The 27,684-nt window shown below is 38.6% G+C and overlaps 1 protein-coding gene across 3 annotated transcripts; it reads right to left on the bottom strand.

Annotated features, from left to right (window-relative positions):
• Positions 1–27,684, bottom strand: zgc:56699 (uncharacterized protein LOC405758 homolog). 3 transcript variants are annotated; one of them, XM_056240138.1, is made up of 7 exons: positions 27,557–27,684; positions 26,707–26,828; positions 26,467–26,593; positions 25,320–25,400; positions 25,061–25,124; positions 24,417–24,487; positions 1–92 (listed from the first exon to the last, which is right to left on the bottom strand). In XM_056240138.1, coding segments are annotated over exons 1-7 (552 nt in total). In that variant the 5' UTR covers positions 27,642–27,684; the 3' UTR covers positions 1–90. The 3 variants fall into 3 exon arrangements, with proteins under 3 accessions (XP_056096113.1, XP_056096108.1, XP_056096117.1); XM_056240133.1 differs by lacking the exon at positions 1–92 and adding an exon at positions 23,584–23,656; XM_056240142.1 differs by lacking the exon at positions 1–92 and adding an exon at positions 23,584–23,656 and having other exon boundaries at positions 26,707–26,816.

Raw genomic sequence — 27,684 nt, 5'->3', positions numbered from 1 at the left:
TACACATATGAATATATTCAGCCTTTCTGCAGGGCTGCCGAAGAGGTCCAACCATAAAGTGTCTTCAGCAGAGCAAGAATGTGAATCAAGTTCTATGAGAAAAGAATGAAAATTAATTAAAAGAAAGATGATACAATAAATGAGTTAACATATGGAGGCCCGTTGTTCCATCTATTTCTTTTGCCGTAGCTTGTAGCTGCATTACACCACAGTTTGGTGCAAAGCATTTAATACATTTCTTAGTAGCTGTGTAAAGCAACTTGTGTCCTCCCAAGATGGTCCCTAAAACCTCTCAGCATTGTAAAATATAGCAGTGCAGCATAATTCAGTCTCCATGTAATTTGTAAGGAAAGTAAATTTATTTTGTTTCAAATTAACAGCTAATGTTCTTGGTTACGGCATGATTCTATTTTAAAACAGATGTTGACATTTTAAAATGCACCAATATGGTTTTACACTAACAAGAGAATGGTTCAAAATATCAGCTTTAAATTTGTATATGTGCTGACTACATCTGCCTTTCCACATCAGTTTTAGCCTTAGGTAAATATAACAAGAGGAACATTTTATTTTTAAGACAGTATTTTACAGTGCACCCCAAACATTGAAAGAATGATGTATAATCATGATGTTTATACATTATGTAATTTAACCTGGGGCTCTCAGTATGCAAATCACATTAACAAACTGGAAAAACAGCACCCTTGTTTTATTTGCATAAATATCATTGTATATCGGTGTTTTTAAACCAAAACCTTAAAGTAGCATTACGGAAATGTTGCATAATTCTCTAAAAATCAATTCGGTAAAACCCTGTCCTCTTTACACACACTGCTCTATAAAAGCATGACACTGTTACAACATGGCCAAAGCCATTCAATGCAATACATGGGACAGCTCAGAACATGCCAAAGACGTTACTATAAAGTCACTGCCTTAAAACAGATGGTGCTGAAATACAGTACATGCATTGGAGGACAAGGGGCCATAATCCAAATTAGAGATTAAGGCTGTGTGCTATATCACTGACCCCAATCCTAGGACATTCAGCTCATAAGACCCCATCCGGACATATGTAACCGATCGCTGCTGATTATTTTAATCTCACTGCTTTTAATGAAGCTTGTAATGCACCACTATACCATATACATGTTGGATATAATACCATAAAGAACATTATTCAAGTTTATTCCGGTTTTCATTCATAAACAAGCCATTTCCATTACACGAGAGTAGATGTTAAACCTCATGCTGATTTGTACTCGGCTTTCGCCAAGATAAGCACAAACTAAGACGTAGCTTTACAGTAACCTATGCTTCTCTCTCTCCATCTCTCCATCCATTTACGCTTCTTTCCATATGTGATGTGAATCTCCTTCTGTCCGGCGTTAACGGCTGCAGTGTACTTGGCGCGTCAGTACACACAATGGCTGCAACTACAGTGTGGTCTCCCCAGTGGACCAGCACGACAACCGTCTGGATTGAGCCTAGTAGGGGACATCTCTAGGGTCTTCAAGTGGGCACCTTCCGTCCTCAGTGTTTCGTCGACTAGCCCACGACACCTCAAGAGGGCTCGACAGTGACTCTGGCGTCCCAGAGTCACCCCCCTCCGTCCCCCACTCAACTCAGCCCAGCTTACTGACCTCTACATCCCTCCTGCTGCTGAGACCTAACCACAATCTCACAATCTCTCCGCAACCCGACCATACGCGCCAACCCGTTTGACTAAGGCTGTCGAGCCCCACTGTCTTCGTTAAAGTAGTTTCAGTGGCAACGGTTCTGTATGGCATACTACCTACCGCAAAACACAATATCTGCCCAAACACCAACCCTCATTCACGCAATATACACAGGAACGTAATAACTGTAATTATTACTATGCAAACTATACAAATAAACCAACAGACTCTTCGAGTTTTTCAAGAATTCTACGAAACCGTAGCGTGGCGGCCTGTACACAGCCAGCCAGAATCTTTCCGTCTCAACCACAGCCAGTTGCTGCTCCTTTCTGCTGCTTCAAATAAGTTCTTTACAGTGCAACATAACTCTTGGCCACTAAATCCGACGTCTCTGAGGAACCGGGTTGTAGAGTGTGCCACAAATCCTCAACAACCCACTTCCATTGGATAAACCTGGACTCTCCATCCTCGCTGTTCTGCTTCAGTGGCCAGATGAGTATACCGCAGTTTCTTCCTCTCATATGCCTCATCTACAGCATCCTCCCATGGCACTGTTAACTCTATCAGTTGAACAATGCGTGCTGATCCAGACCACAAAACAATATCTGGTCGGAGGTCAGTGGTGGCAATCTCAGGTGGAAAAATAAGCCGTTGGTCAAGATCAGCCAGCATTTTCCAGTCCCTAGCAGGTTCCAGTTGTCCTGGGCGAGAATTGGTTTTAACACCTTTTCTTCGTGGTTGCTCGTCTGGGCGGAGGAATATTGTCTTCAGTGTGTAATGTTTTGCTAGAACAGGTGGCAACTTATTGGTCATGTTGCGCTTGCCTTCCAATGCTAAAGCCAAACATCGCAGTACTTGGTCATGGCGCCAAGTAAACCGACCTTGGCTAAGAGCCACCTTACATCCTGTCAAAATGTGCCTTAATGTGGCAGGTGATGAACACAAAGGACAAGAGTGATCCTCTCCTACCCAGAGGTTTAGGTTCTGTGGTGATGGGAGAACATCATATGTTGACCTGATAAGGAAACTGATCCTACTCTCTCCATTGACCAAAGGTCTTGCCAGCCCATCTTGCGTTGTTCCACACTTTCCCATCTCATCCACTCTCCCTGCTTGGCCTGGGAAATGGCCTTTATACACCTCATCCTCTCCTCCTGCTTTCGCACCTCGTTGACTACCAGCTTCCTCCTTTGAGCTGGGCCTGCCTTGTGCCATTTAGGAGGAGCTAAACTGAGCCCAAAACCCCCTCTTCCATGCTGTACCTGTCCCACAATATCACCAATTTGAAGGGCAGCCTTTGCCTCTACCACAGATTTCTTTGCTGACCACTTCCTACCAGTTTTTAACACAGGTGCTGCCTCCCTTACACATTTGTCGCGTGACTCTACTAAGGTCATTTCCAGTCTGACCTTGGCGTACTTAAACTCCTCGGTTAGAGCAGAGACTGGCAGCTGCAATATTCCAGAGATTAATGCAATATTCCATGACAAGGCCCAGGCAGTATCTATTTGAAAAGAAATTATTACTTTTGTTTACTTTTATTAACAACATTTTAAAAAATCAGTTTCAAATGAATGAACTTTCTATTCATCAAAACGTCCTAAAAAAAATCTCAGTTTCCATCCAAATATTAGGCAGAACAAATGTTTTCAACATTGATGAGAAATGATTCTTGAGCAACAAATCAATATATTAGAATGATTTCTGAAGGATCATGTGGATCACTGAAGACTGGAGTAATGATGCTGAAAATATTCATCTTTGCCATTACAGGAATCAATAGCATTAAAATATATATATATATATATATAAGTTTTTATTTTTTTCAGCATTATATAGATATATATATATATATATATATATTATATATATATAAGTTTTTTTTCATTTTCAGCATTATATATATATATATATATATATTAGAGATTAAGGCTATATACACTCACCTAAAGGATTATTAGGAACACCTGTTCAATTTCTCATTAATGCAATTATCCAATCAACCAATCACATGGCAGTTGCTTCAATGCAGGGTGTGGTCCTGGTCAAGACAATCTCCTGAACTCCAAACTGAGGGGGCTTTCACACTGGCAGTTTAGTTCGGAACGGGGCACGGTTCGCATGAAGAATCACCAATGTGAACGCTGTCATGGGACCCGGGTGCGCACTGGGGTACCGAACCCGAGACTACATGGAGGAGGTGGTCTGAGTTCGGTTGCTCCCGAACCGTGCCGCGGTTCGCGTGAATGTGAAAGCAGCACGGACTCGGGTGCGCACTTGTTCAGCAAGTAAAGTGACCTGCGCATGCGTTTTAGCTTATTGTGATGTATTCAGTTAAATAAAACACTTGTAAGGGATGATAGTGTTGATGATTTACCTTGGATACGTGCGAGAGTGAGCCTGCAGTGTATTCGTGCATTGCGCGTGAAATCAGGGCACCAAATTTGGAAATCCACTGTCTCCTCAAAAGAGTCCGTTTGCAAGCAGCAGAAGGCCACCTTATGTGACACACGCACAGTAAACCTGTATTGTTCACTCAACTGCGCATAATAGCAGCGAATTAATAAAAAACACAATACTGACCCGCGTTCTGTTTTCTATCATGCGCCGTGCACGTTTGCGATGACATAATATGCACGCAAACGCACCAAGGTTCGATAGAATCAAGTTGTGTGAAACCAGACCAACGCTGCGAGAGACGCCGGGAACAAACGCGCTCGGGCTCGGGCCGCAGCAAACGAGCCCAGTGTAAAAGCCCCCTTAATGTCAGAATGGGAAAGAAAGTTGATTTAAGCAATTTTGAGCGTGGCATGGTTGTTGGTGCCGGACGGGCCGGTCTGAGTATTTCACAATCTGCTCAGTTACTGGGATTTTCATGCACAACCATTTCTAGGGTTTACAAAGAATGGTGTGAAAAGGGAAAAACATCCAGTATGCGGCAGTCCTGTGGGCGAAAATGCCTTGTTGATGCTAGAGGTCAGAGGAGAATGGGCCGACTGATTCAAGCTGATAGAAGAGCAACTTTGACTGAAATAACCACTCGTTACAACTGAGGTATGCAGCAAAGCATTTGTGAAGCCACAACACGCACAACCTTGAGGCGGATGGGCTACAACAGTAGAAGACCCCACCGGGTACCACTCATCTCCACTACAAATAGTAAAAAGGAGGCTACAATTTGCAAGAGCTCACAAAAATTGGACAGTTGAAGACTGGAAAAATGTTGCCTGGTCTGATGAGTCGATTTCTGTTGAGACAATCAGATGGTAGAGTCAGAATTTGGTGTAAACAGAATGAGAACATGGATCCATCATGCCTTGTTACCACTGTGCAGGCTGGTGGTGGTGGTGTAATGGTGTGGGGGATGTTTTCTTGGCACACTTTAGGCACCTTAGTGCCAATTGGGCATCGTTTAAATGCCACGGCCTACCTCAGCATTGTTTCTGACCATGTCCATCCCTTTATGGCCACCATGTACCCATCCTCTGATGGCTACTTCCAGCAGGATAATGCACCATGTCACAAATCATTTCAAATTGGTTTCTTGAACATGACAATGAGTTCACTGTACTAAAATGGCCCCCCGTCACCAGATTTCAACCCAATAGAGCATCTTTGGGATGTGGTGGAACAGGAGCTTCATGCCCTGGATGTGCATCCCACAAATCTCCATCAACTGCAAGATGCTATCCTATCAATATGGGCCAACATTTCTAAAGAATGCTTTTAGCACCTTGTTGAATCAATGCCACATAGAATTAAGGCAGTTCTGAAGGCGAAAGGGGATCAAACACAGTATTAGTATGGTGTTCCTAATAATCCTTTAGGTGAGTATATATATATATATATATAATGCTGAAAATTTAAAAAAATAATATATATATATATATATATATATATCGTTTTTTAAATTTTCAGCATTATATATATATATATATATATATATATATATACATAGCCTTAATCTCTAATTTGGATTATGGCCCTTTGTCCTCCAATTAAATCCAGAGTATAAGAACAAAACTAGACAAGCATGACCTTCAAGTTGGGACATCTTGCGAAATGCCACTTAACCAAGAAGAACATAAAAGGTCGACATGAATATGCTCAAATTCATTTGAATATATCTGTGGTGTTATGGAGTAATGTTTTTTGGAGTGATGTGACCAAACTACAACTTTTTGGACCCACGGATCAGCGGTATGTCTGGTGCAAAAAAGGCAAAGCAGAACAACGCATCCATGGTCAAACAGCATTGCTGTTGCATGAAGTGGAAATCTTGACTGTATGAAGAAAATCATGAATTCTTTAAAGTATCAAGCCATTTTGGCAAACATGGTGATGCCTTCGGTGCACAGACTGAAGCTTGATCATCAATGGACTTTCCTGCAGGACAGCCATCCCAAAGTATACATCCAAATTACTTAAGTTTGGTTCAGGGATCAGTCGTAGAATGTTCTTGAGTGGCTGTACAGTCTTCAAATTTGCATCTTATTGAAAATATTTGGTGGAATTTGAAGAAAGCAGTGGTAACATGATAACCAAAGATTATCAGTTATCTGGAAGCTTTTTCAAGTGAACAGGCAGCAGTTATAGGTTATAAAGGCCTTGAAGACCCTGGAGCTCAAGCCGGAACCGGGAACATTTCCTATAACACCCGATGTACTCGTTACATCATAAGAAGAATGGCATCTACGCTAATGTTAGTCTCTCTGTTGATCCCGAGGTTTACTGTAGTCAGCCGGATCCGGGCCGTAACCAGATCAGATGCGCCTGCGCCTAGACACGACCACAACGCATGATGTAGTCAGCCGAATCCGTGCCGTATCCAGACCAGGCGGAGGACTTGCACCAGACACGACCACAACGCATCCCTGAAGTGTCAGCAGAGATTGTGTCAACTACTCTCCCCTGTAAAGGCCTCATCGACACGACAGCCAGTGGCACTGATCATCAACAAACCCGTCTCCATACCGGCGTGATGACTCCGATCTTCAACCAGATGGAACTGGATAATATTCTGAATGTTCTGATCCAATCTGACTTCTGACCTGTAATGCTGCCTGAATCATGATCATACACTGTTCGTTCATTGGCCAGAGGAGCCTGGGTTCTCCCAAGGTTTTCTCTCCATTCTGTCACCTGATGGAGTTTTGGTTCCTTGCCACCGTCGCCTTTGGCTTTTGACTTGCTTAGTTGGGGACAATTAATATTCAACATTATTATTGATCTTGATTGAACGGAGCTTGACGATGACAGCACTGTTTTCTCCAGAGTGGCTATATACACACTAAATTAATACATTTTTTCCAACAAAAATGAACCATCACTGAACTTACTTTAAGCTGGACTATGACGCTATTTTCTTCTAGATCTGCTGTACAGCAGAAACGAACTTTGTTGCACTATTTTTCTGTTATCACTGTAAAGCTGCTTTGAAACAATCAGTATTGTAAAAAGTGCTATATAAATAAAGGTGACTTAAAAGATTCTGCACAAAATGTCACTTTTGGGGGTTGAATAATTTTGAACAAATGTTTAGAGCCGGGTTCTCATGAATTTTCCTCATAGAGGCACTGAATGATTGATGCTGTGATTGCTTTATATTTCTTCAGCCCTTCTTTAAAGATAAAGGGAGAGCGAGTGCAAGCATGGATGAAAGGAATGGAAGAAAAGGTCACTCCCGGTGGAAGTGGCTGTCAGACAGCGGTACAGTCCTGAGAAGTGACGTGGCATTACGAACTGACAGAGCTATAGAAAGGCTATGGAACAGGGGAAATGTCAGAGTATAAAAGAAGGGAAAAAACATGAGGTCTCTACAATACATGTTAGCATTAAAAAAAGGGACTAGGTGGGTTGCAACCACCTTAACTGTTACGCAACAAGCGATTGTGTAAAACTCAAGGAGTTTTATAGTGATTCTGCAGTAGTACACAGAAAGTCACTGTTTGCCACCAAACCTCACTGAGAAAAACATAATATAAAAGATGCCCTAAACTACTTTGGGGTGAATCCAAAACCATTCACCATCTATGAAATCTCTTTTCTTTTTAGATCATATCTGACAGCTTTAACTCTGAAAAGTAATCAGTATTTTCATTCATAGTTGACAGATGTTATACAAAATCAAGGGTCTGCCACAAAAGCCACAAGGGACAAGGTCTAAAAAAAGCTTTTCTTGAGACTAACTGCGTAACTTTGGGAGTAAAACTTGCTGCATTTAATCACACCATCTCACCTCAGTTACCCTAGACTGACACTCAACATTCTCTATACAGAATCCTTCATTTAGAAGAATTCTAGAGAATAGTTCTTTGGAGAAGTTCTGGTGTCATTAATGTATTCGCACATATGAATGATTGAGTTTCACTGTCGCAGAGCTGTTACACATTTAGCAGAATCTTAGAATGTGATAATTGTGGTAAAATAATGGGTGAGCTCATCATTGATGCCTGCATGTTTTGGCTCCATCACACACACACACACACACACACACACACACACACACACACACACACACACACACACACACACACACACACAATTGAGTAAAAAGACTAGTGTATTAATTTTTCAATTACATCAGTTATCTGTTGAATAAGCCAAATAATTTTTAAATTATTCAGTGTTACACAAAAGCACAATCTCTTATTACTGAAAGCATTGGAGAAAAACAACATATTGCCCAGTAGTGTTTAAAGATCTTAAAATAGACTTTAATTGAATAATGCTTTAGTGTGGCATTATTCATACACCCACAGATGCTTTAATAACTGACATGAGATACCGTGATGGCCAGACAGTGAACCTGGCTGCTCTTTCTCATCCTTTTTAATTTAGTTATTTTGTCGAAACATCTTTGTTGGTATTGTTCTCTCTCCCTATGAATGCCTATCTCTGTTTTGCATGCACAAATGCAAATGCTCTAATACAATCCCCGTCGACTCACGAGGCCCAAACTTACGCTCAGCATTTGGGAGTAACAGCTGCAATACCTTTCCATCACAGTCAGGACAGAGCGACCCATCACTCCAGTGGTGTGTGAGGAACAGGAAGTGACAGACTGTTTTTCCCCCCATCCCTTCCTTTTTGTTCAGTCCAATGAGTCTAAATGTGATTGACAGCAAAAGGCATTTTAAGCCCAGTCACAATTCTGCAAAGCGCAAATGTTTGTACAGCACACCAAATATTGCATAACAAGATTTTAATGACAATTGACAGCTTGAGTTACTGGCTACGTATAATTATACATTTTATTTTCTGATGAAAGGCTAGCTATAGAGTTTTATGGGTGTTTATATCAAGGTCATCTGAAGTAGACATTAGCTTTGCTTTGAAATAATTCTAAGTTTTGTATTTGAGTAAAAACACACTTGCATTTCTTAATATGAATCTATCATTTAAAATCTTCCATATGTGGAAAAAATAGCTAATTATTAAAGTTTTATTTTATAAAAAAAAAACTATTGTTCTCTCCATTTACTGTACATCTATATCAGATGTAGGCCTAAGTAACATTAAAACAATTTTACAGCAATATACTTTATTTTACTAGAATCGACGAGACGCAAGATGGTGCGAGTTGTGTTTGTATGAAACAAGAGACCGCGAGTCCGTGGAGTGATACTAGAGACACACGCCAGTTTTAGTTACCTGGAAAAGCTGTATGCTATGATTGACCAATCAGAATCAAGTATTCCAGAAACCTGTGTGATAAATGACAATAAAAAAAAAAAATCATGTTAAATAGTAAGATAAGGCAACTTCTCTGAGTCTTAAGAAACGGTGATGTAACCAAATTCTTGCTGGATGTCCACCCACTCGCTCTCGCTCTGCATGACTGTGCTTCCCATGGGTTTCTGTCATAAATGTCTTGCTGAACCTTTTCAAACATGCAGTCTCAAACTGCAGCACGTCGAGTCCTGCTGAGCGGCCGTTTCACAGTGCTTACGCAGATCGTGACCCAGACAGTGCTGAGACTTCGACCTAAGCTCTAAGTCCTTCAGTTATCAGATTGCATGCACATAACGAATCGTTATTAAGTGTCCTTGCCCAACTGATTTTACCGTCTCTGCTTCAAAAACACTTACAATTAGAGAGAGATCCATTTGAAGTAAATATTGAATGTTTTAAGTGCATGACATCGATTTAAGTGCATCACTGCTCGGCATTAATTGAGGTAACAGGAAACATAAGTTGCACTAGACAAATAGCTGAAGTAAGGCTATGTTCATACTATTTTTGCAGTATGCAGTTTGTATAATGTGGACCGATGTATCTGTACAAATAAAATATACAGATGATTTATACATTTGCCAAAATATGCCAATTAACACCACACAGTGCAATGTGCTTAATACCTTCCATGACTTGATCAAACCACCAAATCACACAAGACTATGAATTTAAAAATTGCGATGGTCCACTAAAGACATTCTACAAACTATGAGTAACTTTGCAACTACTGTAGCTACATGTCAACTAACTCTCGAGTCTCAGTAGAGTATTAGTAGACTGTAAGGTTAGAATTCGGCGTTAGGGATCGGGTAAGTAGAATAAGTTGACATGTAGTTGCAAAGTTACTTATAGTCAATAGAATGTCTGTTGGGGGACCATCAAAATACAGTTAGCAGATATTAAGCAGACACTCTATTAATACTCTAATGAGAGTTAGTTGACATGTAGTTATAGTTAGTAGAATGTCTAAAGTAGACCATTGAAATAAAATATCAAATTTTAATGTAAAAAGTTTTTTTTTCGATGAGAACTGGATGCCACTTACTAAACGCAACGCAGTAATGTGACACTGCAGCATTCTACGTGTCATTGCATGTGTTCGGTTTAGGCTTTGATAAATTATAATTATGGAATTAAATGTCACAATTATTACATATGGTCAAAATGAAGACATGCCAAAATTGTCAGTCAAAACCATGACATTAAAAGTCTAAATTATGAGTCAGTCGAAAAATGACATACCAAGTCATAAATAAAGAGATAAAAGGTCAGGTATGACAGTTATAATTTACTAGGCTTCCATAGGTTTCATGTAGCTACAACTATCGCATTTTCTTTTTTTTAAGTATGTTCTGTGAAGTATGCAGTGAGATAAAAAGTCTCACAAAAAAATTACACTGAACTATGAAGTTCTACTAAATAAGTATTACTGGTCCAGTAAACAGCATTCAAACGCTAATGTTAGGCGATGATGTAACTGTAAAACGCCGGCAGAACGGAAAGGCAAAGCATGGGCTGGTAGAATTGCTCTTTGGGGAAAATTAATTGAAGGACAGAATATATTTGCACCTCATGAATACTTTACAGCATTCCAGAGAAAGGGCAGTCATACAATAACACTATCTTTTGCTTCAGAAGATGCATTCATGTCCAATTTTATCATCTAGTAATAGCCTATTAATGACCCTCATTAAAATCCAGATGAATGAGACAAAAACATTAGTTTTACATTATTGCATTATTTTTCTTTCAGCATAGCTGACAGGTTGAAGTGACCCATTTTTAGTCCGCTCCACACATAGTGTCATTGATGCAAGGCACAGGCTAATGATGAACTGACACGCTCGTGTCAAAGCACACAACGCTGAGCAAATGGAAGCGTGTGAGAGACTAGCATGACGCTGGGTAATTTCAGCATCTGTTGCAGGACAGAAAACCAGATGCAAATGAGGGGTCTTTATTGTCAGTCACGTTGCAGAGTGTCTTGCGTGTAATCGGATTAGCTTCTACTTTAGTTAGGGTTTAAGATTAAAGAATTGAGGAGATGGGCAATTTTCTTTCCCATATTAATGAGCTATGGGTGAAAAATGCTCTGGTCCAATCAAGTTATTTGTAGCATTTCCCAAATACCATTCATGAAATTATATTATATAATAAATAAAAAAATCATGTTAGAAATGTACTGCTCAAAATTTGATGGAAATTAATGCAGAAGTAGTACACTACTGTTTTTTTGTTTTGTTTTACCTTTATTTTACCAAGAAATAATCCCATTGAGATTCAAAATCTCTTTTTCAAGGGAGTCCTGGCCAAGACAGCAGAATAGTAGTTAAAAAAATAATAATAATATACAAACATTTGACAGAAAAAGACATTTGGCAATTTAACATCATCTCAACATAATCACCAGAATCGCTCAGTAACAGCACATGTGCATTTAGTACTCAAATAGTCCTTTATCCTAATTTTAAACTGGTTCATTGTCAGTAAATAGTCCAATTTTAGCTGAATCTGCTATTTGTACCAGGAAAAAGGTGCAAAACTGTTCAAAAGTTTGGGTCAGTGAGAACTTTTGAAAGTAATTAATATTTTTATTCTGGGATGCATTGAACTGATTAAAAAGGTGACAGTATACATTTATAATATATCAAGTTTCAAATACATTGTTTTCTTTTAAATTTTCTATTTATCAAATAATTCTAAAAACAATGCATCATGTTTTCCACAAAAATATACAGCAGCACAACTCTTTTCAAAATTGATAAGAAATTGTTTTCTAATATATTTAAAAGTTATTTTATGTTGTAATAATATTTCATAATATTGCTGTTTTTACTGTATTTTTGATCAAATAAATGTTGAGAATACCAAAATTTTAAATAATAATCGGTGTATTTTAAATGATGAAACAAAAACAGTGACCAAGTTTCATCATTCTTAATTCTTGCAGCCATTTACAGTTAATTTAAATATGTACAAATATTCCAGGCTGTCTAAAAACAATTTTTAGCATAAAAAAAAAAAGTTACAATAAAACAGAAAATAACAAAAATAGATGACGTATAGGATATCATCTTGCAGGAAACTGCTTGAATTTCAATCAACCGAAGAAGCACAAGAAAACTCCAGCTGCATTCTTAGCATTACATTGTATTTCATTCGCTCACACATGGCGAAAGTGCGAAGTTTAAAAATGAAACCGAGATTGTAGATTGCTCCTTGGAGCAACAGTGCATTTAAAGAAGCGCTACACAGCTGTGTTTAACAGGCACACAGAAACAGAGACGCCAGAGGAGCAGAGCAATCAGTCCTGCCCACACAAACGCAAGCACACACACACCCTGTCATTTGTGCAAATGTCTGTTGTCAGTGCAGCTAGCAGGGGAGAGCTGGTGTGGCCAGCTGTCTGTGCGGGTTAAACGAGGCACGGGAGATGAGGAAGAGGGGGCAGACCTGTGGCCCTGCCACACTAACTCATGCTCCATTCATATTGACAGACACAGGGTTACACTAGCCCATCGCCTCTGTGACTCAAACCAGCCACTGTAACGAGAAAAAAGGACAGAACGTTCACGCACTAATTAAAAACGCTCAAAGCGCACAGTGTGAGAGAACATCAGGATCTCACAAGTTTAAAATAAATTGCAATGATGACTCATTACTGTAATATAAAGTGGATAATTAAAAAAACTTCAATGGCTGCTAAAACACACTTCCTTTAGAATAAAGTTAATTTTACTTTAATCCATTAGCTATCAAGAAGCCACATTGTTAATTGATTAATCTGACAACAAATTGTATTTTATCTGCATTTAAAAACACATTCAATATACACTCACCTAAAGGATTATTAGGAACACCTGTTCAATTTCTCATTAATGCAATTATCTAATCAACCAATCACATGGCAGTTGCTTCAATGCATTTAGGGGTGTGGTCCTGGTCAAGACAATCTCCTGAACTCCAAACTGAATGTCAGAATGGGAAAGAAAGGTGATTTAAAGGATAATTCCGGTATTTAACACTTTGAGTCTATTTTCTAGTTTGTTTTGGATGAACTAGAGTGGTGGACTTAGAAATTTTGACGATGGGTCCTGTCTCGACTTTGACTAATTTAGAATCGCCTCTGAGCGCTTCAGAGTGGATGTCTATGGGCATGCTCAAACATGTCCTTAAAACAACCCTTAACGTTGGTTTTCAAAACTGTGCAACTCACCGAGTGGTTAGTGGTGTTCGTTGATGTTCCAAAACAAGTAGCGTAGCGAAATACAGTTTCTGTCGTGTTTTATTTGCCATTTTTTTAAATCGTATTGATGTCTGCTGGAGGACTCAGTGCTCGTTGATATTACTGCGCTACCGGAAACGGAAAGGGGTCTGTTTACATTTGGTTGTAGTCTTTTCGCTCGGTTCTCCGTCTCTCAGAAGGCTAGCGTGAGCTGAGCAACTGCGGCAAAGTGGTTATCGCCATCAAGTGGCCGGGAGTGTGCTAATGCTTCAGACTCAAATATCGAGCGGAAGTTTATACGCGGTTGTGAGGTATCTGAAAAAATAGTTCCACTATAGCAAATAACACGGATTGAAAGCATACATTGCGCCGATATATTTGTTTTTAATCGAAGGGTTGGTCAAAATCCCTTGCCTCTTCAAATACATATATAATCATATATCATTTTGAATGGTTATATACTTCCTTTATAAAAATCAATAATCAAATATATTCATTATCACATAATAATTTTTATATTCTTTGTGCTTGTGAAATTATATTTTCTTAAATGCATGGATGTAAGTAACCAGTTTCTTTTAGGTGCATTCCAATCTTACTTTGAGATTGCACGTAGTACACGCAGGACACGAAGGCCACGTAACCCACAAGGCCATTTGTCTCTTTCTCTGGGATCAGTAGAAAGGTTAGAGGGTCCTAAAGGCAGCGTGGGCACATATGATTCTTCGCTGGACATATGGTCAAGCTATATTGAGCGTTACTATCAAACTTTAATTGTTGTATTAAAATGTATTCTTTCCAGTATATTTCCTTCCTTGGGAGTAAATGCCAGTGATCTGTTTTTCTCCCAAACGAGTGAATGTTTTAGCAGTATGTTTTGGTATACTTAACTGATAATAAGGAGCTCAGACTCTCTTCAGCCTTGATGGGAGCTGTTATTTGCTAGTGTCTGTTATTTGTGTGTGTGTGCGTATGACATTCTATGTAGGTTCTGGACGGTCGGACCAGACACCCCGGCGCCCTTCTCTAACCTGCGAGGCCACCACAGACCTAAATCCAATGAGTGGACGACAACTATCTTTACTAATGGCGATAGGCACCCCTATCTCCTCACATGTGTTAAATTGTTTAGGCTTTCATGTTTCTTAGCCAATGAGAATCATTCAACCTGTAAGCAATGACGTAGCTTAGACCTTGGAAATGGTATAACTGCTGTGATCTTTGTAACTGTAAGTGGGGCGGCCTACGAACTCCTGTGTGAGTCTTGAAGCTGACTTCTGCTGATGAAAATGCAAACTATCTTCAGTAAAACTTTTCTTTAATTTTTTATAATTCTGACTCCGGGTCTTCATTCTTCATATCTGGTTCTGGGTCTTTGACTGTATACCCCTTACAGTTATGGTGGAGAATGCGGGCAATTATTCTCGGTGACACCCCTGGCAAATCAACAAACAAGGTAGTAAGCTTTTGTTAATTGTTAGGGCTGTCTGACTGGAAGAGATTTTGAAGGAGAGCGGGAGAGCTTCACTCCGATGAGGCGAGTGAAGCTTCACTCCGATGAGGCGAGTGAAGGAGTAAGTTAATTATACTGCTGACAGTATAAGAAGTCGCTAAGAGCGTCGTTAAGGGTAACGGCAGCAGACAGCGCAAGCGAAGCGTGCTCTGTGGGGGCCCCGCTGGGCATTACTGGTGTAGCACCACCCCAGCAGGGCACGTCCCTGGGCTAGAGGTCCAGTGGCACCGTAAACCTGCTCAATCTCTTCCATCTCAGATAGGGGATCCCCGAACTTAGTGAAGTGAATCAGGCAGTTAGGGATACTAACAATAATAGGGTTGTTTGCCAGGGATGCATCAGGAACAATTCCGAGAGAAAAATTTAAAAAAGTTGTGACCCAAATTGGCATGGATCAGTATATGTAACTGTGATTTTGGAGTATACTTTGCAGTTTCATCACGCAGAAGCCAAGCTGTGTTGTTCAAAGATCGCCGCCTCCATTTCTGCAATAACTTCAGGTGAGTATGAACCATGATTAAGATATGGCAAAAAAAATTGTAATAACTTAATCAGTAACCTGAAGAGTCCTGAAACAAATAGTGAGACAGGAAAAGCAAACGCTGTAAGCAGCTGTGCTCTAAAGCCCTCACTTTAAATAAATTTGCAGAAATGATTAAGTAAATGGTAGTCAGGATTTTGATTCTGATTGGAAATTTAAAAAACTTGACTGGCTACAAACAAACGGAAAAATTAAAATGTTTAGCCTCGTATTGCTTACGATGATTACAAGAAGCAAGGGAAAGAAATTCTGGGTCTGGGATAATTTCCCTGGACAAGCGACTAAAGTTAAACATAAACTTTGTGAAAACAACTTAGAATATTTTGAGCATTTCGATGCAGCTTATGAAAATGGATGTTCTGCCAATAATAATGATGAAGATTATGATTTGGCTATTGTGAGTGAATCCACCATTGGTGGACTGTAAAAAGAATACAGAGAACTGCTTATCAGTGGCTCTGTTTACATTCCTGAATGGGACACACACTGCTTCAAGGGCGTGCAGTAAGTTGGAGCCGTTGAGGCTGACACATGAACCCTTTTGAAGAAAAGATCTATAATACTAATTTTTATAAGTGAATTGGTGAATACAGGTTGATGTAAAATGAATGACTCCAACAAATGTGAGTTGCAGAATATATCAAAGTAACTAAAAGGATGATTGTGTTGCCATTAAATTTTTTTAAAAGATTTTAGATGATATAGAGAGACTAATCTCACAGATGATTTACAATAACTGCAAAAGTATCACAAGCAGAGAGTGCTTGCCTCGTCAAACTTAGTGTGAATCCTAATTGGAGATTGATAAACTCCAAGAGAAATCTTAAGTCAAATATTAAAATTGAGATTGAGAAATGTGAAACGTTATTGAGAACTAGAATAATTATTTTTATGTAAGAACAAATAAGCAGAAGCAGTAGGCTACTGGATTAACAGTTGCTAAATGCTGATTAAACAAACAGCTTGAAAAGTTCACCATGAAAGAACTAGAAGCTGATGTTTTGCTTTCAAAAGATAAGTTTGTTATTGGCTGTAATGAAACAGTTTGCTTATCTGAATCTGATGTGTGCTGTGGCTGAAACTGCCAGTGCAACAGTCTCAATCTGAGTGGAAATTTGTAATGCCTAAATTTCCTGATGTGTGGGCAAAAGACAAATATAAATAATATGTTTATTTGAAACCGTATGTAATATCTGGCCAAGATGCCTTAAGCTGGGATAGAGTTAAAAGATGGTAGATAAAGTTAGACGTTCAGAGTGCAGTGGACCAGTCCCTCTCTCATTCAATGTCTCTCTCTCAGTCAATGTCAGCTAAAAGCTGTTACCTGAGTCGGTGTCATAAGTGATAATAAGCTATTTGTAGTGACATCTTTGATTAGGTTATTTTAGGACCAGTAACTTCTTTGTCTGATCTTAGTCCCCACCATGAAACGGGGGAGGGGCCGACGGAAATGTACACTGAATGTATGGTTGTGATCTAAATTCACTGAGTATAATCCAAGCAGCTAGGTTGCTGCTTTTAAGATAGTTAATGGATTTAAGTGATTAAATACTGTTGTTATTGACCTGTCTCCCTATGTGAACACTATTAGGCAAATTCGAATGGCTCTGGTGACTCTTGAACGTGCCTTTCCTAAGCTCTAGAAAACAGCTGAGTTCTGTTGAAGCAAACAGCCTGTGATGGGAAAGAGCGGTCACCAGTGGGCACGAGTGACCATCTCTATGACGGGTAAGACCTTCTATTGGCCAGACAGGGGGCAACCCAAGCCAGAGTGGATCACGTAAAGTCACTGGCATCTCAAGATGGAGGTGTTTATGTGAGAAAGGTATGAGAGTGGAGCGGATGACTGTGAGGCCAGCAGCATCCTTTATCGTTAGGGCGGATGAGCTGTGAGGAGTTACAGGCAGTCTGACCCAGAAACGTGAGTGTTCCTCTATACCAATCACAAGAAACCGCATTAGTTGTATGGCTTGTTTTTTTATTGTGACAAGCGTCTGCAAATATGCCAGGGGAAAACACCCTGATGGAGATTATAGATAAAGGGCTAACAGGAGTGGGCTTTCAAGAGCCAGCTGAGGCCATGAAGTGATTCCCATTAGTTGTTGTGGAGACAGTAGCAAAACTTTTTATGTACTGGTTTGCCTTATGGGCAAGGAAAATCATAGTGTTGATTTTGAACTAATAGGTCTATGACATAGTTTTAACTCCTGAAGGTCGTTAGACATGGTGGTGGCTAAAGATGAAGACAGCTTTTGTAGATTTGAGAAAAGTCTGGATAACAAGGTGAATGGTCAAAGGTTATTGTAATTAATTTAATATTACATTTTGTCTAAGTTACAGCCTTAGAAGGCTGTTGAAAAAGATTATTTATTTATAGTGAGAGAGACTGCTTGAGCAGAGGAAGGGATGGTAACTGTGTCTGTCTTTCCATTATTGGCCTGCTAGAGCAAGCTGAAGCAAAATAATGATAATGAAACAAAACAACCCAGCTGACCTCGTTAAATTCTAATGAATAATGAACAAGACATGCTTTGAAACTGGTTGGGAGACCATGTTAAATTAGGTAGAAGCTACCGGAAAATGGGAAGTTTAAAATCTTATTTAAAATTTAAATCTTTTAGCAATAATATAAAGAAAAATGAATATTGAAAATGAACAGTTAACATATGTGTGTCTAGTATGAGTGCGTGTGATGGTGACAGCACTTTATGTCTTGTATGTATTAGTTTGGGGTACTATTATTTCCTGATTTTGAGGATATTGTGTCATTAACCTCTGGAATTAGTGTTTTATCATTACAGATGGGTTAAAAAAAAGTTGATAATTCTAAGACAATCTGATGAAAAGACAATGCAGAACATGGGACGAGCTTTAATTGGAGTGGTTCTCCAGCTCTGTCTGCTATTGGTAATTATGAATGCTTTTGTCATTTATGATATTGAACTGAATTACTCTCTGGATTAGTATTTTATATAAATTGGAATTGTAAAGAAGATTGCCGTCCATTATGGGGTAAAACTCTTGTCTAAATTCAACTGAGGGTCTAAATTTAAATAGACAAGGTGGGATCATAAGGATAAACGTAGGAAAAAAATATATATATATATAGACTTGACGGCAGAGAGACAAAGTGGCACATTGGCTAAGTCACTATCCAGATTATCCAGAGTGAGCTCCCTCATTTTTATTGAAAGGCCGGAGGGCGAACAAAGAAGGAGTGAATATAACTTCTAAAAAGAAAAGGTTTTATTTCTCAATCCCTTAAATGTATGTATGACATTAGATGTCTAAAAAAACTACAATTTAATAAAGGTAAAAAGAGAAAGCAGCTATATGGCTGTGGGCTGGGATCTGAGTAACATAATATTTTGGTTTCTGTAAAACTGTAAAGATAAGTGGAACTGAGACAAATACTGTGAGAAGTAGTTATAATGAAAAATAAAGTTGAAGTTAATGATAAGAAAACAAGAGTATTGAAGAATTAATAAAATACCATGATTTCCCCTAACGAGGGAACTTTAAGTGTCACTAGGCTGACAGTGGTGAGAGACTCGGATGCAGAAGGAACTGGCATGTAGGGCAAGATGGAAGAAATATAGTAGAAGAAAATGTATGTTATGAAAATACAATTTCTGATAGGATTTATGGAAGTCAAATTAAGTTTAAATCGTATGAAAAAGGTTAGGGTTAGACATTGTATGATTGACAGGGATTCAAGTGATATAAGGATAAGGAATGAACAAAAGCTTTATTAAGCAGAATGGGGAACGATCCTATATTTTAGTGGTAAAATAATGACTGAAATGATGATGTGAATTTGTTTTATTTTATTTCTATTTTTGAAACAAACAAAAAAGGGTATAAGATGTTATACAATTAAAATGGTACATGCTATGTGACTGTAAACTGAAGGATGATTTCAGTAAAGACTTAAAGTGCTTACATCGATTATTATGGGTCTTAATTATTAATATTTTATTGTTTGTTGTTTATTTTTAGTTAGACAACCATTGTGTTTAAAACCTAAAGGGTCTATAAAAGGGGTAGTGAAAATAATGGATTAACCATCCAACTTTGTTTATAATAAAAGGATTGGGAAATCATAATTTTATAAATAAAATAAAAACTAGTGCATATATTCTGGTATTCATGATTATAGACAATGTCTTTATTTAGGATCTGAGTAGTGACTGTGGATCTAGCCCATGCTAGTAGGAATACAGCAATAGTGCTTGCTTATTTAGCCTGGCTTCCAGAGAATAAATATGTACTTGTTTCGTAATCAGTTATGTGTTTTATAAAAAATTTAACCTGACTGATAAACTGAGGAAGAATGACATTGATGTCCTGTTGTGAGTGGAAGGTGGGAGAGCCTCTTAATGGGGACTGGAATTTTTAGTATCCAGCATGTCCATGACGAGGTGAAGAGACAAGTGTGACCCGTCAGGGGAGCATGCGTCACCACTCCTCCCTTCCGTAGTGACCTCACTGGTTAGACAAGACGTGGCGGTATTGGACCCCACATTGGTCTAAAACGGGGGACTGAAGGGTTGGTCAAAATCCCTTGCCTCTTCAAATACATATATAATCATATATCATTTTGAATGGTTATATACTTCCTTTATAAAAATCAATAATCAAATATATTCATTATCACATAATAATTTTTATATTCTTTGTGCTTGTGAAATTATATTTTCTTAAATGCATGGATGTAAGTAACCAGTTTCTTTTAGGTGCATTCCAATCTTACTTTGAGATTGCACGTAGTACACGCAGGACACGAAGGCCACGTAACCCACAAGGCCGTTTGTCTCTTTCTCTGGGATCAGTAGAAAGGTTAGAGGGTCCTAAAGGCAACGTGGGCACATATGATTCTTCGCTGGACATATGGTCAAGCTATATTGAGCGTTACTATCAAACTTTAATTGTTGTATTAAAATGTATTCTTTCCAGTATATTTCCTTCCTTGGGAGTAAATGCCAGTGATCTGTTTTTCTCCCAAACGAGTGAATGTTTTAGCAGTATGTTTTGGTATACTTAACTGATAATAAGGAGCTCAGACTCTCTTCAGCCTTGATGGGAGCTGTTATTTGCTAGTGTCTGTTATTTGTGTGTGTGTGCGTATGACATTCTATGTAGGTTCTGGACGGTCGGACCAGACACCCCGGCGCCCTTCTCTAACCTGCGAGGCCACCACAGACCTAAATCCAATGAGTGGACGACAACTATCTTTACTAATGGCGATAGGCACCCCTATCTCCTCACATGTGTTAAATTGTTTAGGCTTTCATGTTTCTTAGCCAATGAGAATCATTCAACCTGTAAGCAATGACGTAGCTTAGACCTTGGAAATGGTATAACTGCTGTGATCTTTGTAACTGTAAGTGGGGCGGCCTACGAACTCCTGTGTGAGTCTTGAAGCTGACTTCTGCTGATGAAAATGCAAACTATCTTCAGTAAAACTTTTCTTTAATTTTTTATAATTCTGACTCCGGGTCTTCATTCTTCATATCTGGTTCTGGGTCTTTGACTGTATACCCCTTACATAATCATCAACGAACACCACTAACCACTCGGTGAGTTGCACAGTTTTGAAAACCAACGTTAAGGGTTGTTTTAAGGACATGTTTGAGCATGTCCATAGACATCCACTCTGAAGTGGTCAGAGGCGATTCTAAAATAGTCAAAAAGTCGAGACAGGACCCATCGTCAACATTTCTAAGTCCACCACTCTAGTTCATCCAAAACAAACTAGAAAATAGACTCAAAGTGTTAAATATCCTTTAAGCAATTTTGTGCGTGGCATGGTTGTTGGTGCCAGACGGGCCGGTCTGAGTATTTCACAATCTGCTCAGTTACTGGGATTTTCACGCACAACCATTTCTAGGGTTTACAAAGAATGGTGTGAAAAGGGAAAAACATCCAGTATGCGGCAGTCCTGTGGGCGAAAATGCCTTGTTGATGCTAGAGGTCAGAGGAGAATGGGCCGACTGATTCAAGCTGATAGAAGAGCAACTTTGACTGAAATAACCACTCGTTACAACCGAGGTATGCAGCAAAGCATTTGTGAAGCCACAACACGCACAACCTTGAGGCGGATGGGCTACAACAGCAGAAGACCCCACTGGGTACCACTCATCTCCACTACAAATAGGAAAAAGAGGCTACAATTTGCAAGAGCTCACCAAAATTGGACAGTTGAAGACTGGAAAAATGTTGCCTGGTCTGATGAGTCTCGATTTCTGTTGAGACATTCAGATGGTAGAGTCAGAATTTGGTGTAAACAGAATGAGAACATGGATCCATCATGCCTTGTTACCACTGTGCAGGCTGGTGGTGGTGGTGTAATGGTGTGGGGGATGTTTTCTTGGCACACTTTAGGCCCCTTAGTGCCAATTGGGCATTGTTTAAATGCCACAGCCTACCTGAGCATTGTTTCTGACCATGTCCATCCCTTTATGGCCACCATGTACCCATCCTCTGATGGCTACTTCCAGCCAGATAATGCACCATGTCACAAAGCTCGAATCATTTCAAATTGGTTTCTTGAACATGACAATGAGTTCACTTTTCTAAAATGGCCCCCAGTCACCAAATCTCAACCCAATAGAGCATCTTTGGGATGTGGTGGAACGGGAGCTTCGTGCCCTGGATGTGCATCCCACAAATCTCCATCAACTGCAAGATGCTATCCTATCAATATGGGCCAACATTTCTAAAGAATGCTTTCAGCACCTTGTTGAATCAATGCCACGTAGAATTAAGGCAGTTCTGAAGGCGAAAGGGGGTCAAACACAGTATTAGTATGGTGTTCCTAATAATCCTTTAGGTGAGTGTATAAATGTAGGTCAATACTTCATGTGCAAGAGGTTTAAAACTTGGGTAACACTTAAGGTTTCATTTGTTGAGAACAAACAATGAACAATTGCTCAACACTTTTTAACCTTAGTTAATGTTGATTTCAGAATTTTCTACATTTTTTAAAACAAAGTTGCATCTTATTTTAATGCACTGTGAACTTAGGAACAATTGTTTTATTAACTAGTATCAACAAAGGTTCATAAAAACTATACAAATATATTGCTCAATTAAGTTCATGTTCACTAATGCATTAACGGAGTTTCCCAACCCTGTTCCTGGAGGCACACTACACATTTTCCAACTCTTCCTAATCGATCACACCTGAATCAACTCATCAGCTCGTTAGTAGAGACTCCAAGACCAGAAATATATGGGTCAGAAAAGGGAGACATCCAAAATGTGCACTGTTGGTGTGCCTCAAGTAGCAGGGTTGGTAAACACTGCATTAACCAATGCAAACACAAATGAGACCCTACAGTAAAGTTTCACCAAAATGTTAAAATAGTGTTTTTTTTTTTTACATTGTAATTTACAGTTGACAAATTGCTATTATGATAAAGTATTACAATCCCATTAGCGTAATAGGTTATTAAAATCACTCAGGTAACAATTTCAGTATATATGGTTATTTGTGAAGCTAAATAAATAATCAAATCCTCAAAAGTAATGATTTAATTTGAATCTGTTGCTTTTACTGCATGCTAAAAGAAATGCAACAGACAGATGTTTACACTTAAAGAAACCTTTAATGAATCATACAGGTCAATATTAAAGGTATTGCTAGGAAATGCAAAAGAGTCTAAACAAATAGTCCAGAAAGATTGATACTGATGGTTTCTTCATTGAAAGATGAAATACTGAAATGCTAGGTTTAATAAGGAGCGTCTCTGCACATGGACCGTAGCCGGTTACAGATGTGCATTAACTTTTAGAAAATAGGAAAAGGGAAATATTTTTATTATTCCACAACACTTCAAAATTAAAAGCTTTAAAAGATAAGTAGACTATAAACAAGTTAAGCTAGAAATCACACAGCACACTTAAAGTGTTCTAAAAAGTAAGATTTTCTGCTGAAGTCCGTCCAGTGGTGACATATCCTTAGTAAAAAGAGAGGGGAAAGGTAATGTATGAATGACAATATTTCCACACACAGAACTAAGAAAACAAAACAGAACTGTTTGAATCAGGTAAGAGTGCTGCTGCCATCTACTGGTGCATCTGTAACTCAGAAGAGCATGAACCATCTAACGCTCCACACTTGCAAAATCTTATTCAAAATCACATACTGTCTGAGTAGGTACCACATTTGAACTTCACGACCGTTAAAAAATAAAAAGTATGTTCTATTTAATATGAATGAAATTCAGACATAGGATATCTTGCAACTCCATAACTGAGGGCGATGCGATAAATCGATGAATAGCCAACAATACATTAAAGCTGTATATGAAGCAGCTACTGATGCGATACACCCCGTGGCCTCATGGGATAGTAAAGTGTCAAGCAAACGCGCACTGCAGAATCTCACCGGTAGTAGTAGGTCATCCAGGGACTTTTCGTCTAAAGTTTCTTGAATATTATGCATTCGGACATACCGGTACCACTCTGTTGGCGTACTGTTTTTCGCATGATACTAATTAGTAGGGAAGCATTCCAATTCGGACGCAGTGTTGGTTTTTTCGGTTAATTAAGTATACCATCTGGGTATTAAAAGTACCCAGTAAGTAAAAGTGTACTTTCTCTTTTTGGAATTTTCAGTGTGAACACTACCCACACTATTTATAATACAAGAAAAGTGCACAAGAATGCAAATTATGATACACCTCTGGTTAAATTTTAGAGTGTTCAAGTGCTTACAGAGTTTCCATGGCAGAGTCCGTGGTGCCCGTAGTCCATCGGATAAACTGATGGTGGTAGATGGCTCTGGCCTAACAAAAACATAAGCACAAATCTCCGTAAAGCAAATATTACACATTTTGCCATTAAAAACACTTCTATACTGGCTTATTGTGTAGAGACAACTGTAAACAAACTATTTCTAGGTTAATTTCTCCAAAAAACAATGCTCCGAAACTGCTTGTTCACCTCAGTTTGTCCAGGATGGTCACAAAAACCCATTAGTGATGCAGCAATAACTGAATGCTTAAAATAATCAACATTTATATGCCCCTTTTTCAATTTGTACAGTACTTGTGGTTAGTGTAAGGAATCAAACTTAAATTCACACCACCTTGAATATATGTGCTAAAGATTTTCAAAACTCCATATAAACCGACTTCTGATGTATAAATGTTGATAGATAGATAAGAAAGAAAGAAAGAAAGAAAGAAAGAAAGAAAGAAAGAAAGAAAGAAAGAAAGAAAGAAAGAAAGAAAGAAAGAAAGAAAGAAAGAAAGAAAGAAAGAAAGAAAGAAAGAAAGAAAGAAAGAAAGAAAGAAAGAAAGAAAGAAAGAAAGAAAGAAAGAAAGAAAGAAAGAAAGAAAGAAAGAAAAAGGACTCACTTGTTTTGAGCAAGCTGGTTGTTGGATTCACCCCAGACAAACATGGCAGCATTATCATCAGTCTCTGCAATCACATGCCCCCCAAAAAATGAATCCAGAAAGTGGTGATTTATTCATTTGAACCAAAACCAAACACATAATTCAGAAACCATACACAGTAAATAAGGCAGAGTGGCAATGCCAAAAAGTAGAAATACAGTAGAGACCTAGTATAAGAACACAAATGCTTAAAAAAAAAAAAATATGGTATGTCACAGACCTGTTTCCCAGTCCTCATTAGGTGAAGGGTTTGTGCAGGTGTTAACGGGCACCTGGAACTTCTCCAGGACCTCTATATTCCCTGGACAAAAAAATTATAATTTTTACAAAACGTGTATTAATGCATTCAAAGCCAAGATCACAGATTATTTAAATTTTAACAGCTTTATAAAAAAAAAAAATTAAAAAAATGATTTCACCATTTCATTTCAGTTTAATCTATTAATTCATTAAAACAGCATGCACAATAATAAAGTTTCCAAAAAAGTCACATTGCATGACATTTAAATTACCTGCCAGATATTCCTCATTCAAGTTTAATTTGTAATGTTTAAGTTACTAATCTCTGTTGCAACTTTAAATGGACTACCACATTTTTCAATGAATTACATTTCAACAAGAGTAATTTAAAGGGATAGTTCACCCAAAAATAAATTACTCTCTCTCATGTTGTTCCAAACCCGTAAGACTTTCGTTCATCTTTGGAACACAAATTTAAATATTTTGATGAAATCTGAGAGCTTTTTGTCCCTCCTTTGACAGCTACTACACAACTACTACGACACTTAAATTTCATAAAGGGATTGTAAAACTAATCCGTATGAATTGAGCAGTTTAGTCCAAATATTCTGGAGACTCGATCGCTTTATATGATGAACAGATTAAATTTAGGCTTTTTACATTTAAACCATGATCAGAGAACAAACATATGCTCAACCGAACCAGCTTGAAGCGCAAGAACAAACCTCATTTGTTCTTACTGAAGCTCAAATGTGCAGCGTAACACGAGAATGAACCTCATTGGTTCTCACACGTCAAGCGAACATGCTTGAGCTTCCGTTTCCCACAACTGATGTGGGAGTTGATGAATGTTTATATGTGAATAGCATAAATTCAATCTGTTCATCATATAAATATGTCGTGTCTCTTCAGAATATTTGGACTAAACCACTCAATTCATATGGATTAGTTTTACAATCTCTTTATGAACTTTTTTAAGTGTCAAAGTAGTAGTTGTGTAGCAGTCAATGGAGGGACAGAAAGGTCGTAAATTACATTAAAAAAGGATATTCATTCGTGTTCCGAAGATGAACGAAAGTCTTACTGGTTTGGAACGACATGGTCACATTCACACATGCAACACTAACCCTCTTCAGCGTTCAGAGACCTCTTGTCCTCACAGTTTGTTATGTGATGAGACAACTCATGCCTGGGAATCAAGTGTCTGGCATTGAAGGGGCAGGTCTTTAGCTCACTGGCAAGTTTGGGGTGGTTCTGAAACAGATTAAGTAGACATATAAAGTTAAAACAAACCAAGGCAGCAGTATTTTCACAATTTAAATAAATGCATGAAACAAATTAAGAACTTTTCCCCTGCCATTACCGACCTTTCTGCACTTGAGAACATGATACGGGAAGCGAGATGCTCTGATCTGGTGGTTTTTGTCATATGGGCACTGCACAATCCTGTTGGGGTCAGCATCATCAGTGAGAGCGTCTTCACCATAAGCTTTGGAAACAAGATGCGCCATCAAATGCAATATAGAAACTGTACTTATTTGCTTCCAAAAGAAGCAGATGATCAATTTTGATAAATTGCTGAATGTGACTTAACAGCATTTACATGGACAGCAATAATCTAATTATTTACCTTATTCTGAATAAGACAATATTCTGATAAAGGTGTTTACATGAGCTGCTTTTAGAATAATCCTTTCATGTTCCCGTTTTACATGTTATAACCATAGACTATAAAAAAAAAAAAAGGTTATAACATAGATAGATTAACGCCACGTCATTACGTCACCATGCCACGCCGGCCGATGTTGCCTCCGTAATACCATTTACAGTTTTGGGTGTTTTATATTTTTATTATTTTACGAAAGCTTCAAGTGCAGTTAATTATTTGTCATGCTATACGTGCAAATAGGCGAGGGCGAATACAATTCTGAAGCCATGCTCGTTTGCCGTCAAACGGTTGACCACTGCCGTGCTTGTATGTCCTGCCACCAAATGCGGCGAAAACTCACACACGAATTTTAATAGTGTGACGGTGTATATGCGTATAATACACTTCGATAATGCGAGTTGCGACTAAAATGTGAATACTCAACATGTCTTAATTCGATGAGTGTTTACTTCGACTATAACTTCAGCCGGATTGATGTAATCAGAAATAACATCGGAATATTGTTTTCCATGTAAACGTAGCGATAGCAAGTCCAACTATTAAATTACCACTCTGTTCATTCCAGCTGTTCGGTTGATTTTCAGAGTTTACTCCAGACGGACCGACGGTACTTCCGAATCTAATAGTGGCCATGCTTGCTTCCTCTGGAGGTCTGGGTGGTTGTGGCCTTGCGTCT

Source organism: Rhinichthys klamathensis, unplaced genomic scaffold (assembly GCF_029890125.1).
Source record: "Rhinichthys klamathensis goyatoka isolate OS25496 unplaced genomic scaffold, OSU_Roscu_1.1 h1tg000020l_1, whole genome shotgun sequence".
Taxonomy (NCBI): domain Eukaryota; kingdom Metazoa; phylum Chordata; class Actinopteri; order Cypriniformes; family Leuciscidae; genus Rhinichthys; species Rhinichthys klamathensis.
The sequence above is the reverse complement of the archived record's forward strand: the minus strand, read 5'-3'. Positions and strand labels throughout refer to the sequence as shown.

Coding starts and splice junctions, on each gene's coding strand:
- zgc:56699 (XM_056240138.1), bottom strand. CDS start 27,641: ATGGCCACTATTAGATTCGGAAGTACCGTCGGTCCGTCTGGAGTAAAC. Junction 26,594..26,706: donor ATGTTCTCAAGTGCAGAAAG/GTCGGTAATGGC, acceptor AATCTGTTTCAG/AACCACCCCAAACTTGCCAG. Junction 24,488..25,060: donor AACCAGCTTGCTCAAAACAA/GTGAGTCCTTTT, acceptor TGTTTTTGTTAG/GCCAGAGCCATCTACCACCA.